At 40.7% G+C, this 19,429-nt stretch overlaps 1 protein-coding gene across 2 annotated transcripts in view; it reads right to left on the reverse strand.

The window, feature by feature from the left end:
* Positions 1 to 19,429, reverse strand: part of LOC139368288 (integrin alpha-X) — a 57,466-nt gene that overhangs the window by 10,230 nt on the left and 27,807 nt on the right. For both annotated transcript variants that reach the window (XM_071107032.1, XM_071107033.1), the window contains exons 16-25: positions 15,662 to 15,804; positions 13,892 to 14,046; positions 12,042 to 12,173; positions 11,759 to 11,832; positions 11,348 to 11,489; positions 11,050 to 11,148; positions 9,425 to 9,504; positions 9,243 to 9,326; positions 3,170 to 3,248; positions 2,976 to 3,074 (exon numbers count right to left, since the gene is read on the reverse strand). In XM_071107032.1, the coding sequence (XP_070963133.1) occupies positions 2,976 to 3,074; positions 3,170 to 3,248; positions 9,243 to 9,326; positions 9,425 to 9,504; positions 11,050 to 11,148; positions 11,348 to 11,489; positions 11,759 to 11,832; positions 12,042 to 12,173; positions 13,892 to 14,046; positions 15,662 to 15,804 (1,087 nt within the window). The remainder of the gene's footprint in view (positions 1 to 2,975; positions 3,075 to 3,169; positions 3,249 to 9,242; positions 9,327 to 9,424; positions 9,505 to 11,049; positions 11,149 to 11,347; positions 11,490 to 11,758; positions 11,833 to 12,041; positions 12,174 to 13,891; positions 14,047 to 15,661; positions 15,805 to 19,429) is intronic.

Consider the following 19,429-nt stretch of genomic DNA (forward strand, 5'->3'; position numbering starts at 1 on the left):
TAGCCTATCAGAAGCTTCTAAAGCCATGACATAATTTTCTGGAATTTTCCAAGCTGTTTAAAGGCACAGTCAACTTAGTGTATGTAAACTTCTGACCCACTGGAATTGTGATACAGTGAATTATAAGTGAAATAATCTCTCTGTAAACAATTGTTGGAAAAATTACTTGTGTCATGCACAAAGTAGATGTCCTAACCGACTTGCCAAAACTATAGTTTGTTAACAAGACATTTGTGGAGTGGTTGAAAAACGAATTATAATGACTCCAACATAATTGTGTGTAAACTTCCGACTTCAACTGTATATATATATATATATACACACTACCGTTCAGAAGTTTGGGGTCACTCAGAAATGTCCTTGTTTTTTAAAGAAAAGCCCATTTTTTGTCCATTAAAATAACATCAAATTGATCAGAAATAGAGTATAGAGATTGTTAATGTCGTAAATGACTATTGTAGCTGGAAATGGCAGATTTTTTATGGACTATCTACATAGGCTTACGAGGCCCATTATCAGCAACCATTACTCCTGTGTTCCAATGGCACGTTGTGTTAGCTAATTCAAGTTTATCATTTTTAAAGGCTAACTGATCATTAGAAAACCCTTTTGCAATTATGTTAACACAGCTGAAAACTTTTGTCCTGTTTAAAGAAGCAATAAAACTGTCCTTCTTTAGACTAGTTGAGCATCAGCATTTCTGGGTTTGATTACAGGCTCAAAATGGCTAGAAACAAATATATTTCTTCTGAAAATTGTCAGTCTATTCTTGTTTGAGAAATTAAGGCTATTCCATGCGAGAAATTGCCATCTTGTAAACTGAACATCGTGTACAATGCTGTGTGCTACTCCCTTCAGAGAACAGCACAAGCAGACTCTAACCAGAATAGAAAGTGGGAGACGCCGGTACACAACAGCGTAAGAGGACATGTACATTAGAGTGTCTAGTTTGAGAAACAGATGACTCACAAGTCCTCAACTGGTAGCTTCATTAAGTAGTACGTGCAAAACACCAGTCTCAACATCAACAGTGCAGAGTCGACTCCGGGATGCTGTCTTTCTAGGCAGAGTTCCCCTGTCCAGTGTCTGTGTTCGTTTGCCCATCTCAATCTTATCGTTTTATTGGCCAGTCTGAGATATGGCTTTTTCTTTGCAACTCTGCCTAGAAGGCCAGCATCCCAGAGTCGCCTCTTCAATGTTGACGTTGAGACTGGTGTTTTGCGAGTACTATTTACACACAATACCCCATAATGACAAAGTGAAAACAGGTTTTAAGAAATATTTGCAAATGTATAAAAAAAACAGAAATACTTTATTTACATAATTATTCATACCCTTTGCTATGAGACTTGAAATTGGGCTCAGGTGCACCCTGTTTCCATTGATCATGCTTGAGATGCTTCTACAACTTGATTGCAATCCACCTGTGGTAAATTCAATTGATTGGACATGATTTGGAGGGCAGGCACCACTTTTGACAATGTTATGTCAGAGCAAAAACCAAGCCATGAGGTCGAAGGAATTGTCTGTAGCCCTCCGAGACAGGATTGTGTCGAGGCACAGATCTTGGGAATTGTACCAAAAACATTTCTGCATCTCATTGAAGGTCCCCAACTTCACAGTGGCTTCCATCATTCTTAAATGGAAGAAATGTGGAACCATCAAGACTCTTGCAAGAGCAATCGGGGGAGAAGGGCCTTGGTCAGGGAGGTGACCAAGAACCCGATGGTCACTCTGACAGAGCTTTAGAGTTCCTATGTAGAGATGGGAGAACCTTCCAGAAGGACAACCATCTCTTTAGCACGACCAATCAGGCCTTTATGGTAGAGCTGCCCGATGGAAGCCATGACAGTCATCTTGGAGTTTGCCAAAAAAGCACCTGAAGGACTCTCAGACCATGAGAAACAAGATTATCTGGTCTTATGAAAACAAGATTGAACTCTTTGTCCTGAATGCCAAGCGTCACATCTGGAGGAAACCTGGCACCGTCCCTACGTTTAAGCATGGTGGTGGCAGCATCATGCTGTGGAGAAGTTTTTCAGTGGCAGGGACTGGGAGACTAGTCAGGATCGAGGGAAATATGAATGGAGCAATATACAGTGAGATCCTTGATGAAAACCTGCTCCAGAGTGCTTAGGACCTCAGACTGGGGTGAAGGTTCTCATTCCAACATGACAACAATGCTAAGCACACAGCCAAGACAACGCAGGAGTGGCTTCGGGACAAATCTCTGAATGTTCTTGAGTGGCATAGCCAGAGCCCAGACTTGAACCCCCTCGAGCATCTCTGGAGAGACCTGAAAATACCTGTGCAGCAACGCTCCCCATCGAACATGACAGAGCTTATGATCTGTGGAGAAGAATGGGAGAAACTCCCCAAATACAGGTGCGCCAAGCTTGTAGCATCATACCCAAGAAGACTCGAGGCTGTAATCGCTGCCAAAGGTGCTTCAACAAAGTACTGAGTGAATGCTCTGAACACTTATGTAAATGTCATATTTGGAGGGGGAGGGGGTTTAAAAAAACAGTTTTTGCTTAGTGATTATGGGGTATTTTGTGTAGATTGATGAGGAAAAAAACGATGTAATACATTTTAGAACTGAATGTGAAAAAAGTCAAGGGGTCTGAATACTTTCCGTATGGACTATCTACCAATCCCAGGCATTTTTAAAGTTTGAGACACTGAAAATCAAGACAACCTAGAGACAAACTAGAATACTGGGCAGCTAAACCAAATGTTTTTTTTTCTGTCTAAGCTAAAAAAATAATAATATTGTTTTCACATTGTAATTTGCTAAATGAAGTACGTCAAATGTCTCTTCAATATCACTGTTCACCACTTAATCTCATTTTAACAGGGTGTAATTCACTCAACATTGGGAGATTAGACAAAGTTTACAATACCAGAAAGCTTCAATTCTCCTATTTTCTATCAGTTGCATAGGTGATTCAAAAAATTGTTTCCACTCCTCTCACCTGTATACCATTTGGATCAGCCCAGATGTCTTTGTCACCAAGCTTCATTGGCACCTTGATTATCACAGTAAGATTGAAGCCTCTTTCATAATTTTCAACCTGAGAAAGAAGGGGGTATTTTAATTTATGCTATACATTTCAGACATATTAAGTAAATGACACATAAATACTGTATATTTGTATATTATCCTTACCTCAAAGGATTGTTTCACATGTTTCTGCAAATCATTTTTCCCGGCAGTGAAATTAACATAACTGGTTGAATCCTCATTTCTAAATAAATGGGGGGAAGATTTAGTGAAGACAAATATTCCGAACAGCTGGGCTAGATTAAGCCTGAGTCATACACTACCGGTCAAATGTTTAAGAACACCTACTCATTCAAGGGCTTTTCTTCATTTTTTTGCTATTTTCTACATTGTCGAATAATAGTGAAAACATCAAAACTATGAAATAACACATATGGAATCATGTAGTAACCAAAAAAGTGTTAAACGAATCGAAATATAATTTATATTTGAGATTCTTCAAATGACAGCTTTGCACACTCTTGGCATTATCTCAACCAGCTTCATGAAATAGTCACCTGGAATGCATTTAAATTAACAGGTGTGCCTTCTTAAAAGTTCATTTGTGGAATTTCTTTCCTTCTTAATGCGTTTGAGCCCATCAGATGTGTTGTGACAAGGTAGGAGTGGTATACAGAAGATAACCCTATTTGGTAAAATTCCATACTATAGCAAGAACAGCTCAAATAAGCAGAGATAAACGACAGTCCATCGTTACTTTCAGACAGGAAGGTCAGTCAATACGGAAAATTTCAAGAAAGGGCAGTCACAAAAACATTGAGCCCTATAATGAAACTGGCTCTCATGAAGACAGGAATGGAAGACCCAGAGTTACCTCTGCTGCAGAGGATAAGTTCATTAGAGTTATCAGCTTCAGAAATTGCAGCCCAAATAAATGCTTCACAGAGTTCAAATAACAGACACATCAACTGTTCAGAGGAGACTGCGTGAATCAGGCATTCATGGTTGAATTGCGCCAAAGAAAGCACTGCTAACGGACTCCAATATGAGACTTACTTGGGCCAAGAAACACGAGCAATGGACATTAGACCGGTGTAAATGTGTCCTTTGGTCTGGAGTCTGAATTTGAGATTTGGGGTTCCAACCGCCATGTCTTTGTGAGACACGGTGTTAGTGAATGGATGATCTCCACATGTGTATTTCCCACTGTGAAGCATGGAGGAGGAGGTGTTATGGTGTGGGGGTACTTTGCTGGTGACACTGTCTGTGATTTATTTAGAATTCAAGGCACACTTAAACTGCATGGCTACCACAGCATTCTTCAGCGATATGCCATCCCATCTGATTTGGGCTTAGTGGGACATTTGTTTTCAACAGGACAATGACCCAACACACCTCCAGGCTGTGTAAGGTCTACTTTACCAGGATTGTGTCAAGGCACAGATCTGGGGAATTGTACCCCCCAAAAAATCGCTGCAGAATTGAAGGTCCCCAAAGAACATAGAGGCCTCCATCATTCTTAAATGGAAGAAGTTTGGAACCACCAAGACCCAAACTGAGCAATCGGGGGAGAAGGACCTTGATCAGTAAGGTGACCAAGAACCCCGATGGTCACTCTGAAAGAGCTCCAGAGTTCCTGTGGAGCGATGGGAGAACCTTCCAGATGGACAACCATCTCTGCAGCACTCCACCAATCAGGCCTTTATGGTAGAGTGGCCAGACGGAAGCCATTCCTGACTGTATTGACTGTATTACCACCACACTGGCGGTCACGAGTCATGAAGGCAGTTAAATTACATGTGACCGTTTGGTCATGGCAATTAGGCTTCTCCAAGCTCTGATGCTGCTGATGGTCATTAGTAGCCTACCAAACTTGCTAACTGCCTTGTACTCAGCACTCTATTGTTCCTTTAATCACTGACATAAATGCAAATGTATTCGAAAATGTAACCAAACACTTCATGAGATCCTATGAGCTCATGTTGCACAACATTTCTACAGGCTATGCAATTGGGGGAGAAAGCAGTTCAGATTGGTCTGCCAGATAGGATTGGTCTGCCATAAAGAAGGCTTCTGTCTATTTGAGCTGGTCAGTGTCTGTGTTGGTAATCTGTCGAATTCAACTTTTTTAATGCATTGTGTAGTGGAGCTCCAGAACTTTCTGGAGGATCATATTTTGAAATCATTGGAATTAGAGTATGATAGCTAAAGAGATGGAGAAAACACCTGTGTCCGGATTACATCTTCAAACTAAGGGCAACCATGTCATGGAATTAGTGACAGGGAGATGCGTTCATCATGCATGATGATGTATACAGGTAAGATAGTCTAGCGTTAGCTAGCTACATTTTCAGATATTAAACGTTTCGAATTTTGACAGAAAGTGGTTTATTTCAAGCAAAATTGTACTGTTAGCTAGCTAACTAACGTTAGCTGGCTGGCTCCCTAGCTGACGTTATTATTTGTATCCCAGAGCCGTTTGCTTTTCTAGTTAGAAACTAATGTTAGCTAGCTAACATTGAACCTGGTTGGTTAGCTCCCAGCATATTCCTAGCATATAGTCATGACATGATTTGACACTGTGTTCATTGTTGTTTAACTGGCTAACTTTATGGGACTAGTGATCTTACACCTTTTTTTTTACCTAACTAGGTTCATTGTTTACCTAGCTTGCTAGCTAGCTACATGTCTTAAGCTAAAGTGTACAACACCCGTTGAATATGGCCGTTGTCAGTAAACGTACTAAACGTACAAAAAAGCGTAATGAAATTGTTGCTAGCAGAGCTGATTAGGCTGTTTTCATGTTATCTAGAGGTAAACAAAGTGTGCGCTCTGAACGCTCCGACAGCGAAACGAGATGGGTGGGGCTAAAGCTTAAGAGGGTGTGAACGATGCTGAATGGTGTAGACAAAGAATGGTGTAGACAAATGGTGTAGACAAAGAAGATCTCTTCACTAGTTACCAAAACATTCAAAGGCCATTTTCTCAAAAGTGAGTTTACAAGTTTATCAACTTTCAAAGCAGAATTAATTTCCCATTGTTCCTCACAAATGCAGTGTATGATATACCATTTTGTAGCTCGGAGTCTCTGCTTTTATCCAATGTAAAACACTTTTGTAAAAAACAATGTAAAATGTTGCTACATAAGACCAAATCCAGGTGTTGAGTCACATATTTATTTCCCTCACAGAAAAGAATGTCAACTTTTGTACTATGTGGAATAGTAGATTGACAGAGGCTAGTGCTTTTGCTGTTCGTTAGGCCTACTCATCTTGTTGGCTGACGAAATGCAAATGTGGACAGTTCTTCCAATATCTTCAATTTGCACATCGGAATTGGATAAGGACACACACAGTTGCGTCCCCGATGAGTCTGTCTTCACTTGCAGCCTGTGAGAAAGACCCGATCACATGACGGAGAGCCATGTGAGTGAGAGGTACGCAGCACTCAGGGAGAAGGGCACAACAGCCACTTGTCGCGAAAGGCAAGTTTTTTTAGGGTGCATTACGGCCACACAAAGGGGATGCCACCGGGGAATTTGAGGCGTTATCAAGTGCTTGTCAAATTGTGAATGAGAGACTGATGTAGTGTAGAGTCCGCACAAAAAACAAAGAAGGATCTTTCAAGCAACTTTTTTCAAATCATCATTAGAGTCGCATCATGCAGCCTTACAAAGTATTACAAATCAAAACATATAGCTCAACGTTTGTAGAACAACTAAAGATACATTAAAACATCTTAAGGCTAGGGGGTGGTATTTTCACTTCCGGATGAAAAGCGTGCCCAAAGTAAACTGCCTGCTACTCAGGCCCAGAAGCTAGGATATGCATAGTATTAGTATATTTGGATATAAAACACTCTGAAGTTTCTAGAACTGTTTGAATGATGTCTGTGAGTATAACAGAACTTATTTGGAAGGCGAAACCCCGAGGACAAACCATCCAGGAATTTCTTTTTTTGAGGGCACTCTCTTTTCAATGGTTTTCTATGGGCATCTGGATTTGTAAAGCACTTGCTTGCAGTTCCTATCGCTTCCACTGGATGTCAACAGTCTGTAGAAATTGGTTGATGTTTTTCCTTTGTGTAATGAAGAAGTCGCCCTGTTCAGAACAAGGGTCGGGTGAAGTGTACTGTTTGATAGAGGCACATGACCTGAAAAGCTCGCTCACTTTGTTTTCCTCCGGTATTGAACACAGTTTATCCCGTCTTAAATTGTATTGATTATTTACATTTAAAAAATACCTAAAGTTGTATTAGGAAAGTTGTTTTAAATGTTTGGACAAAGATTACAGGTAATTTATGATATATTTTGTAGTCATGTTGCGCTAGTTAAAACTGGTGTTTTTCTGGATCAAACGCGCCAAATAAATGGGCATTTTGGATATATAACGACGGAATTAATTGAACAAGAGGACCATTTGGGATGTTTATGGGACATATTGGAGTGCCAACAGAAGAAGCTTGTCAAATGCATGAATTATATCTTTATTTCAGAGTTTCGTGTCCCGGGTTGAATTATGATGGTCTGTCTTTGTTTGATGGGATGCTGTCCTCAGATAATAGCATGGTTTTCTTTCACCGTAAAGCCTTTTTCAAATCTGATACGTTGGCTGGATTAACAACAATTGTAGCTTTAATTTGGTGAATTGCATGTGTGATTTCATGAAAGTTTAATATTTATAGTAATTTAATTTGAATTTGGCGCTCTGCCATTTCACTGGATGTTGTCAAAATCGATCCCGCTAAAGGGATTTGATCCCTAAGAAGTTGTTAATAACTCTAAATTAAGGATATAGTACAACCTATTTCTTTGTTACCGCTCAACACAGGATAGCGGCATGTGTCTCAAATTGTTTGGAGAAAATATCCTTTCTATTTTATTCAGCTATTCTCAATTGTATTCTTTATACTATAAAATAATATAAAATAATGCCACGGAATTCTAAGCAAATCCTGTCCGCTGAATGAAGTAGTGAAGCCCACAGCCATTTGGCATAGCCAGATCAGGACCTAACATCAGGACAACTCTGAGTATGCTTGTAGCGAAATCCTGCACAGATTTGTTCATCTGAAGTAGACTACATTTTCTTCATATTATGTTTCTTTTGACCTGTCTGAAGTAAATAATGGATTTCTTGAGAAAGTGTAGGCTATATTACATGGATTTATTATACTTTTTCAAACAGATGTTCCAAAGGTCTGCGTCAGTGGCTTGTAGGCTATGTCTGGAAGTCAAGGAGATGCTGAATGTGTTTATGTTATTTAACTGTCAATTACCGTGAAACTGACAGTTATTTGCTTGACAATCACAGGCGGCCAAAAATCGTGACCGCCACAGCCCTAAGTCTGATGAAACCAAGATTGAACTCTTTGGCTTGAATGCCAAGCATCACGCCTGGAGGAAACCTGGCACCATCCCTACAGTGAAGCATGGTGGTAGCAGCATCATGCTGAGGGGATGTTTTTCAGCGGCAGGGACTGGGAGACTAGTCAGGATAGAAGGAAAGATGAACAGAGCAAAGTACAGAGGGATCCTTGATGAAAACTTGCTCCAGAGCGCTCAGGGTCTCAGACTGGGGCGAAGGTTCACCTTCCAACAGGACAATGACCCTAAGCAGACAGCCAAGACAATGCAGGAGTGGCTTTGGGACAAGTCTCTGAATGTCCTTGAGTGGCCCAGCCAGAGCCCAGACTTCAACCTATATTTATACCAGTGGAGGCTACTGAAGGGAGGACGGCTCATAATAATGGCTGGAATGGAGCAATTGGAATGGCATTAAACACATAGAAACCATGTGTTTGATACCGTTCCACTCATTCTGCTCCAGCCATTACCACGAGCCCGTCCTCACCAATTAAGGTGCCACCAAGCCTCTTTGATTTGTACAGTTTATTGACTGTATCCATCTTGTTTATAATTCCTGAAATTAAAGCTAGACAGTCAGGGAATATTGGAAATTCCAAAAACGATGGATAAGGACTATCTTTTGCAAATTTTGACAGTGAGGACATATAACACATTTTCAGTGTGACCCTCCAGACCTTGTGCAGCCCCCAGGGCAAACTGAGTTTTACACACCTGAGTTAGAGCATTGATGTACGTGATCCAACTGCAAAATGTTGTGTTTTTAAAAAATGTACGCAAATATTGTCTGAGGGACATAAAAGGCCCTATATTTGTAGAACGAGCTAGACCCACATATAGGAAAATATGGTATAAAAATTAAATAGCACATACCTTTTAATCACAACAAAAATGCTGTATTTCACACCAATCTCTTTCACTTTGGAAAGTTCACTCTTTGGCGAGTGTGTATTTCCACTAAACAGGATGAGACGGGGTAATGCAGTTACTACAAATATTGCTAGACAAAACATCATAAGACATGATAACTTTATCTGAGTGTGTACCGCACATACCTTGAGGCATTTGCAATGAATGTCATCATTTGGCCAAATTGAGTGTTTCTATCAATCCCATAGGAAATTACTAAGAGAGCCTGAGATGAAGGGAAGGAGAATACAATGTTTATTTAAAATATTACCTTAGACTCCTGTAGAAGCGCAGCAAAAAAAGTATGTCATACGGGCATTAGGCGACATTACCATAAATTCCCTTTTAGGGTTTCAGTGAGACGTTATCCCACTGACGTTCTGAGAACGTTCTATGGACTTTAAAACGTTACATTATCTTTGGGACCATAAAGGGATGTTCAGTACAGATCCCGGTTTGGTCACAGTATAAAGTTATAAAAAAGGTATTTTGGTGACGACTAGGGAATTTTACAAACAGGCTCCTATTTGTTTCTGAAAGGACGTTATCCCTGGGGCATTCAATGTCAATGTTCAGAAGGAGACGTTTCAGGCAGGTCCTGGCCTTCAAACAATAATTGGTCGTTAGGAATTTCCCAGAATGTCACAAAATGGAGAAAAGGATGTTGTGGTATGGTCCTGTGGATGTGTTGTCTAGTTCCCAGTTTGTTCTGGGGATGTCCCCTAGAACGATTTTAGGACATTCTTAAAACGTTCTGTCATGGTCCCCTGTTTTTTAAAATGTATCTTCGTTATGGAGACGTCCCCAACGATGGTTAAAGGACGCTCTTAGAATGTACTGTCATGGTTCCCTGGAGTTTTTTTTGTCTAGTTCACGGATTGTTCTGGGGACTAGAACAAATCTAAAGATGTTTTTTGTATGTTCCCAAGACATGCATTTTTTCCTGTCATTGGGAAGTTGTTTGATGGTCCCAAAGAAATGTTCTCTGGGGGACCTTTGTCTAGATCCCTGTAAGGTACAGTACCTCTACGTCACTGAGGACCATGTCAGGACTTTGTTTTTTTACATTCTCAGGGCATACATTTTACTAATCATTATGACTTTGTGTGATGGTCCCAAGGGAACGTTTTCTGGGGGACCTTTGTCTAGTTCCCTCTAAGTTAACAGGACATTGTTGAGGACAATATAAGGATATCCTCAAGACATCCTCAAGACATTTGTTTTATAAGTTAAGTAATGAAATGGGAGAGGGTGTTTGAGCTAAGTGGGACACTGTTCAGCTAAAATAATGTAAATGACAATAAAATTACATATAACATGATCACTTTTAGAGTACTTACATTTCAATATGACCCCATTTGAGATTTGAACTCACAACCTCTGGATTTGAAAAAATGATATCTTGAGAAGTCCCTAAAAACGTATTTAGGGACATCCCCGGGAACAAGCCGGGAACTAGACAAAACCTGCACAGGGCCATGACACAATGTCTACAGAACATCCTAAAATTGTCCTTGGGGATGGCCCCGGAACAAAACAGGGAACTAGACAAAATCTCCACAGGACCATGAAACAATTTCCTGACGACTTTCGGTAACCATTTCCTGACTTTCTGTGGACGTCCTAATGACATTTTTTTTTTGCAGGGAGTACAGATTGCTTCTACAGTTCAATAGGATGTTTTATTTAGTAAGTAATAGGGATGTTATTACAATACAGTCTCGTATTACTGTTATTGTAAAGATGAACATATGTTGTAAGTGAGACAGACCTTAGAATCGCTTTTGAAGATTGGCTTGTCAATGGTGCAGTCACTTAGTCCCCACATTACATTTCCCACACTGTCTGATGAGTTACACTCCACTCTTCCCTGGAGAGCAATGACAGGACAATGACAATTTATGTCAACTTCAGGCAATAGTTCACTGAAATTACCAATGAAACACTGGAAATGTACATACTGGACCTACAGAAATGACTATCACTTAAACAATATAAATCCTTCCTGCCCCTCAAACACCGAGTTTATTTGCTACTCACTCCCTCTCCTTCCTTATATGTACTCTTACCTGGAGTATGGTGAACTTCCTGAATGAAAGTCCTGCAGGGTATTTGAGAATAACGTGGCTGTTGTAAGAGTTCTCTTCCCTGCTTTCGACTGACACTGTCACATTTATCACCTCATCTATGCCAACCCTCACCTCTGAACTCCTGAGAGAAGTGAGAAAGAGAGCGCAAAAGTAATAAAGAAATGATTCTCATTGTCATTACATCATGCTTGTTTTCCTCAACCTTTGCCTATCATTGACATCATCATCCTATCCATCTTCATCATCATTTTCATCTTCATCCATTTTACTCGTCAGCTGCTGCAACGCTCTAATCGACATTCTAATCATCATACTTTTTACTTTAAAAAAAAGTTTAATCTTACCCAGTAGAAAAACAGAAAGGCTCTGAGTCAATGCTAGTGATCTTACCTAGTGAAATTAAAATCCACTTTCAGGTTGTCAATGCAGTTGTTATCAGCGCCACAGTTGATCTCAAAACCTAACTGTGGGATGAAGAAAGATGTTCACCAAGTTCACTTAACACGTTACCTTCTTCACAATGACTAGGATATAGATGTATCTTTACCCCCCCCCCCCCCCTCCACACACACACACACACACACACACACACACTCTCAACAGCCTTTTTTGAGGGATTTCAAATCAACTTTGACACAGTTTTTATTGTCAAAAGTTAAGAGAAGAAACATACAGGATGATATGTTGAAGTCGGAGACCGCGGGGAAAGGCTAGAGCTGAGGCCACCAGGAGATGTTGTTGGCAACCCTTCAAATGTGAAGTGAAGTTCATTGGACAGTTCATTGAGGGAGTCTTCTGGGCAAGCCTATAAAAAATAGAATCTTCAGAGACATTTTATCATTCAAACTCCTCTAAAGAGGTTTACTGTACTGTGATATTGTTAACATTGACATGTCAAGGCTCTATGGCTGTATCCTTTAGAGTGTTTAGTAATGACAGAGGGTAGAAACCAATGAGCATACGCTTTTGAGGTTGTCGACATGTGACAGCCATAAAGCCCAGACTTAAAGCTGATACAATTTGATGTGTACTCCACATAATAGTCACATAGTATGTCATTCCAAAGTTTCAGCTGCTATTCTCTCATTGGATCCCGAAAAATACTAGAAAATATTAGAGCACTAAAACTCCACCTGAAAAAGGCACATCATTCAACTTATGGTGACAGTAACGCCCTTGTTTGCTGTATTGTTGTAGGCTAAAGCTTCTTCGTCATATGAACCTATCATGTACAGAAAAGGTGGCCAGGAATTTATTCTGCAATGGTTATGAAACTATATATTATGTTTTATGTTTATAAATTAAATATAGTTTACTTGAGACATTTGAAATTACAGTAGACTATTCAGACGTATACACAGTAGCCTAGCTCTGGATAGTTTCTCGTTACTACTGTAAAGTGGGTCCAATTCAATGAGAGATGGGACGTTGTAGGCTACTTTGCGAGTATGAAACCATAACCGTCAGAAAAGGAAAAATTCTGTTTCCTAGTGTTCCCGGTTCTGATTATTCTGCCTGCTCTGACCCCAAGCCTGCCTGCCGTCCTGTACCTGCCTGACTCTGACCTGATTACGAACCTCTGCCTGCCCTGACCCCGAACCTGCCTGCCGTCCTGTACCTGCCTGACTCTGACCTGATCACGAACCCTTGTCTGTCCTCGACCTGCCCTTTGCCTGCCCTTTGCCGCCCCGTGTTTACAATAAATAATCTGAGAACTGTACTATCCGCCTCCTGTGTCTGCATCTGGGTCATATCCTGAGTCGTGGTAGTCACCAAGTGCATTCAGAAAGTATTCACACCATTTGACTTTATCCACATTTTGTTGTTACAACCTGAATTGTAATTTAATTCAATGTAGATTTGTTTTGTCATTGGCATGGCCAGCGACAAATGAAAAGCTGAAATGACTTGAGTCAATAAGTAAAAAAATAAAACTTGTTATGTCAAGCCAAAATAAGTTCAGGAGTAAAATGTGCATAACAAGTCACATAATAAGTTGCATGGACGCACTCTCTGTACCCCACACATGAAATGATCTGTAAGGTCCCTCAGTCGAGCAGTGAATTTCAAGCACAGATTCAACCGCAAAGACCAGGGAGCTTTTCCAATGCCTCGCAAAGAAGGGCGGAGAGAGGAAGGAAACCACTCAGGGATTTCACCATGAGGCCAATGGTGACTTTTAAACAGTTACAGAGTTTAATGACTGTGATAGGAGAAAACTAAGGATGAGTCAACAACATTGTAGTTACTCTCCTCATGGCCCACTAGATATCATCAGAATGAGATAAAATAGATAATCTGTAGATTTTCCTGCCTATGCATTTATTTCTGATTTGGAGCCAAGCTCAAATAATGAGAAATAAAAAATTCTTTGCCGACTAAGTTCACTCACCTGAATGCCAGATTCAAGTTTTTGGTATATGAGCGCTGTGTTGTTGGGCATGAGGTTATACTAATACTGGTCATTTTCTTGATTGATAACTTTTTGGCAAACCCAAATGGAGGGCTAAGTTTCAAACCTACCTCAATAAAGAAGTTATGAGAGAAGCATTGCTCTTGAAGTCTTAATGTAATAGTATTCGTTTCCTCCCGTATCTTTGGACTGATATAAGCACGATAGTTTGGAGCTTGGCGGGTCACATCCAGAGTTAAAGTATAGTTAATCTTTGCTTGAAGATCTGGAGCAAAAGAGATTGCATTTAATAAAAAGGATAAGCTACTCGCATGCATATGTACGGTGCCTGTATTCAGACCACTTGACTTTTCCCACATTTTTTTAACGTTACAGCCTTATTCTAAAATGGATTAAATAAAACATGTTCCTCAGCAATCTACAAACAATACCCCATAATGACAAAGAAAAAACAGATTTTTAGAATGTTTAGCAAATGTATTAAAAATAAAAAACAGAAATACCATATTTACAAAAGTATTCAGACCCTTTGCTATGAGACTTGAAATTGAGCTCAGGTGTATTCTGTATCCTTGAGATATTTCTACAACTTGATTGGAGTCCACCTGTGGTAAATAAAATTGATTGGACATGATTTAGAAAGAAACACACCTGTCAATGTAAGGTCCCAAAGTTTACTGTGCATGTCAGAGCAAAAACCAAGCCATGAGGTCGAAGGAATTGTCCGTAGAGCGCCAAGACAGGATTGTGTTGAGGCACAAATCTGGGGGAAGGGTACAAAAAAATGTCTGCAGCATTGAAGGTCCCCAAGAAAACAGTGGCCTCCATCATTCTTAAATGGAAGAAGTTTGGAACCACCAAGACTCTTCCTAGAACTGGCCACCCGGCCAAACTGAGCAATTGGGGGAGAAGGGGGGTGACAAAGAACCTGATGGTCACTCTGACAGAGCTCTGGAGTTCCTCTGTGGAGATGGAAGAACCTTCCAGAAGGATAACCATCTTTGCAGCACTCTTCCCATCAGGCCTTTAAGATAGAAGCCACTCCTCAGTAAAAGCCACATGACAGCCCACTTGGAGTTTGCCAAAAGGCACCCAAAGACTTTCAGACCATGAGAAACAAGATTCTCTGGTCTGATGAAACCAAGATTGAAATATTTGGCCTTAATGCCAAATGTCTTGTCTGAAGGAAACCTAGCACCGTCCCTACGGTGAAGCATGGTGGTGGCAGCATCATGCTGTGGGGATGTTTTTCAGTGGCAGGGACTAAGAGACTTAACAGGATTGAGGGAAAGACGAACGGAGCAAAGTACAGAGACATCCTTGATGAAAACCTGCTCCAGAGTGCTCAGGACCTCAGACTGGGACGAAGGTACACAGCCAATACAACGCAGGAGTGGCTTCGGGACAAGTCTCTGAATGTCCTTGAGTGGTCCAGCCAGAGCCTGGACTTGAACCCGATCGAACATCTCTGGAGAAACCTGAAAATAGCTGTGCAGCAACGCTCCCCATCGAACATGACAGAGCTTATGATCCGCAGAGAAGAATGGGAGAAACTCTCCAAATACAGGTGTGCCAAGCTCGTTGTGTCATACCCAAGAAGACTCGAGGCTGTAATCTTTGTCAAAAGTTATTCAACAAAGGACTGAGTAAAGGGTCTGAAATACTTATGTAAATGTGATATTTCAGTTTTTAATTTTAATACATTTGCAAGCATTTCTAAAACCCTTTTTTTTTATTTGTCATTATGGGGCATTGTGTATAGATTGATGAGGGAAAAAAACACTTTATTAATCCATTTTAGAATAAGGCTACAACGTTACAAAATTTTGAAAAAGTATTCCGAATGCACTGTAGATAAGAACAATTTTGAGGTCAGAAACCTTTTGTGTCTGTTGTTTGTCTGGTCATGGTGAAACAGACTTTAGCAATGTTTCTCAGAGGTGTACTGCAGTCCACCTGGTTGGTGGGGATTTTGGGTGGGTTGAAGGAAACTCGTGCCATCAATGTTACTATAGGCCTGGACCTGGAAGAAAAAAAATATAATGTATCAGTTTGATACTCAAAGTATACGTACATTCCACAATGAAGGGTGAGTTATTGGCCTCTAAAGCCTCATTTCCATTGACACCTAAATTAGGGCCAAATTCGAGCTGGCTCAATTTTCAAATTTGAGCTGGCTCAATTTTCAAATTTGAGCTGGTTCAGGGAGTCCCGGGCCAACACAGCCCAGATTCACAACTGGTGCTGGCTGGATTAGGTTCAGGCTGTTGACGCCGTTACAATGCAACCACCAGCTAGCTGATCACTCGCTCAATGCTGATACATTTGGCTTTGGATTTGTTGCTGCTAGCTAGCTGAGCTACTGCAATAGTCAGACATGACACTCCACTTATGTTATGATATGTTACATTCTCATGGTATGTGTTAATTTGTGGATTCCCATCATCCATTTCGGATTGGATTTGACAAATCATGTGATATGTTACGTACAAAGTGTTACACATTTGCCAAACGTTCAATATGTTAGGAATTTGCTAAATGTATTAAATGTTACCAATTCCAATTTTTTTGTTGATAATGTTAAATAGGTGGCAAATGTTAGCTGGGTTCGGGGTGAAGGTTAGGAGTTAGGTAAAAGGGTTAAGGTTAGGGTTAGCTAACATGCTAAGTAGTTGCAAAGTAGCTACCTTTGGGTTGCTTCACATTTGCGTAATAAGCCCACCCTCCTTGTGTTTTTGCAACATTCTGTCTTATGCAACGATTCCAAATGTAAGATATCATACTAATTTGAGTGTCCTGGATTTACATTCACTATGAGACCAGGCTGCTGAACAATAACCTTTTATTAGAACAGTGTCGTTTTTGGTTAGCAGCTAGCTAATCTAGCTTGAAACGACCCTGCAAACAAAAATGAGTAATTAGGACTTTGTGTCGTGGTCCTGTGGAGGTTTTGACTAGTTCCCAGCTTGTTCCGAGGATGTCCCCTTTGATGATTTGAGGACGTTGTGTCATGGTCTCGTGTAGGTTTTTGTCTAGTTCCCGTTTTGTTCGGGGGACATCCCAAAGGATGTTTTTAAGACCCTCTTAGAATGTTCTGTCATGGTTCCCTGCAAGTTTTTGTCTAGTACCCAGTTTGTTCAGTGGACGTCCTTAGAACCATTTTTAGGAGTTCACAATATTTAATTTGTTCCTTTCATCAGGATGTAATGCAATGTTCACAAGGAACGTTTTCTGGGAGACTTTTTTCTAGTTCCTTCTATGTTCCTTGGACATCATTGAGAACCGGGTCAGGATGAATTTAGAACAAATGTTTTTAGGTCAATTGCAACCAACATTGAGCACCATCCCAACACGAGGTGTTCTCTCGGTAAACCATCAATATGTGCTAAGATCACCCGCACAGCTGATCTCAATTGCAACCACTATTGGTCAACATATTACCACTCCTTAAAGCTGTTTATTGTTTGTGTTTTGGGATCCCCATTAGCTTTTCCAGAAGCAGCAGCTACTCTTTCTGGAGTCCACAAAAAAATGACATGAAGTAACAAAACACTGATCCACTTATAGACAAGGACAGTCACACAGTCACACACATGTTTTTCTTGAGTAATTGGAGATGGAAGAGAAATCCATGCGATCATGGCTCTGTATAATACTGTGCATTGACGTGAATTCGTTTTGGGCTTGTTGACTGTGAAGAGACCCTTGGTGGCATGTCTTGTGGGGTATGTATGGGCAGGGCTCAACATTCATGGCTGCCTGCTGTCCTGGCCACATCTGCCAAGCTTACAAGGCCAGTTAATCAATCTTTCATATGGTCTGCTTGGGCCAGTACATTTAAAAACACTCCAAAACAGACAATAATAATTTATATTTGTATTTAATCCTTCATAATCTTCCCAACATCTGATGCTTCAAACTTGTTATCAACCAGCATTCGGTTTCCAATTGGAGTCAAGAATGTCAAAACCTTCTCTCTCCATCTCGAGTGAGCACCACCTCAGTACATCCTGGCTACTCAATCAGGAAAGAATATATATATATAGTGAAAAATAAATTGTTCAATATAATTGCTTAAAAAACAGATTAATTCCCGAAGCTGTGTCAATTATTCATCAGCAGAATGTCAACTGTCCGGTGGCAAGACCACACAACTCCTCATACATCTGATTGCTGCATGGAAAGAAATGTGTTCTAATAAGTCCAGACACTGTGCAACATTCCTAAATGCAATCTCGGAAAAGACAACACTTTTGATGGCAATTATTGAAAAGAGCAGGATCCCAGATTTCCAGTACTGTTTGATTTATTTCCCAACTACAGTTTTTGCGCAATTGGCAGGGTTTTACAATCTGGCATGACAATAAAATGTGTCTGGCATGACAATAAAAAAAGTAACTGCAGGAAGTGCGTAACGACCATTCGAGTGCATAAACGGTAGTCCTATATTCACTGCAAAAATCGCATAATTTTTTTTAGGCTCTAGTGCCATTAGGGTAAACAATGCAGATGAGCAACCCCATGCTTCAGCCATGCATCAGGTGATAATGCTTATTGCTAAAATAGCACACCTGCCAGCAAAATGGACCATGTACAGGACCTAAAGATAATACCTTTCTTGAATTTTTTATTGGGCTCATTTCTGGAAGGGAATATTGCATTTCAAACAGTTTCATATGTTAAGGCTATATGTCATCATTGAGAGGGGGGATGGTTTTACATTGAACAAAAATATAAAAGCAACATGGCACAATTTTTACTTGAGTTACAGTTCATATAGGGAAATCAGTCAATTGAAATGAATTCATTAGGCCCTAATCTATGGATTTCACATGACTGGGAATACAGATATGCATCTCTTGGTCACAGATACCTTAAAAAACGGTAGGGGTGTGGATCAGAAAAACAGTATCTGGTGTGACAACCATTTGCCTCATGCAGCATGACACATCTCCTTTGCATAGACTTGATCAGGCTGTTGATTGTGGCCTGTGGAATGTTGTCCCACTCCTATTCAATGTGCAAAGTTGCTGGACATTGGCGGGAACTGGAGCACGCTGTCGTACACTTCGATCCAGAACATCCCAAACATGCTGAAGGGGTGACATGTCTGGTGAGTATGCAGGCCATGGAAGAACTGGGATATTTTTGGCTTACACAAACTGTATTCAGATCCTTGCGACATGGGGCCATGCATTATCATGCTGAAACATGAGGTCATGGCGGGCAGATGAATGGCACGACAATGATCTCGTCAGGATCTCGTCACAGTATCTCTGTGCATTGAAATTGCCATTGATAAAATGCAATTATGTTCATTGTCCATAACTTATGCCTGCCCATACCGTAACCCCAGCACCACCATGGGGCACTCTGTTCACAACGTTGACATCAGCAAACCACTCACCCAACGCTATCTGCCATCTGCCCGATACAGTTGAAACTGGGATTCATCCCTGAAGAGCACACTTCTCCAGCATGCCAGTGGCCATCGAAGGTGAGCATTTGCCCACTGAAGTCAGTTACGACGCCAAACTGCAGTCAGCTCAAGACCCTGGTGAGGACGACGAGCACGCAGATGAGCTTCCTTAAGAAGGTTTCTGACTGCAAATATTCTTCGGTTGTGCGATCCCACAGTTTCATCAGCT

This window comes from Oncorhynchus clarkii, chromosome 16, assembly GCF_045791955.1.
Source record: "Oncorhynchus clarkii lewisi isolate Uvic-CL-2024 chromosome 16, UVic_Ocla_1.0, whole genome shotgun sequence".
Lineage (NCBI taxonomy): Eukaryota > Metazoa > Chordata > Actinopteri > Salmoniformes > Salmonidae > Oncorhynchus > Oncorhynchus clarkii.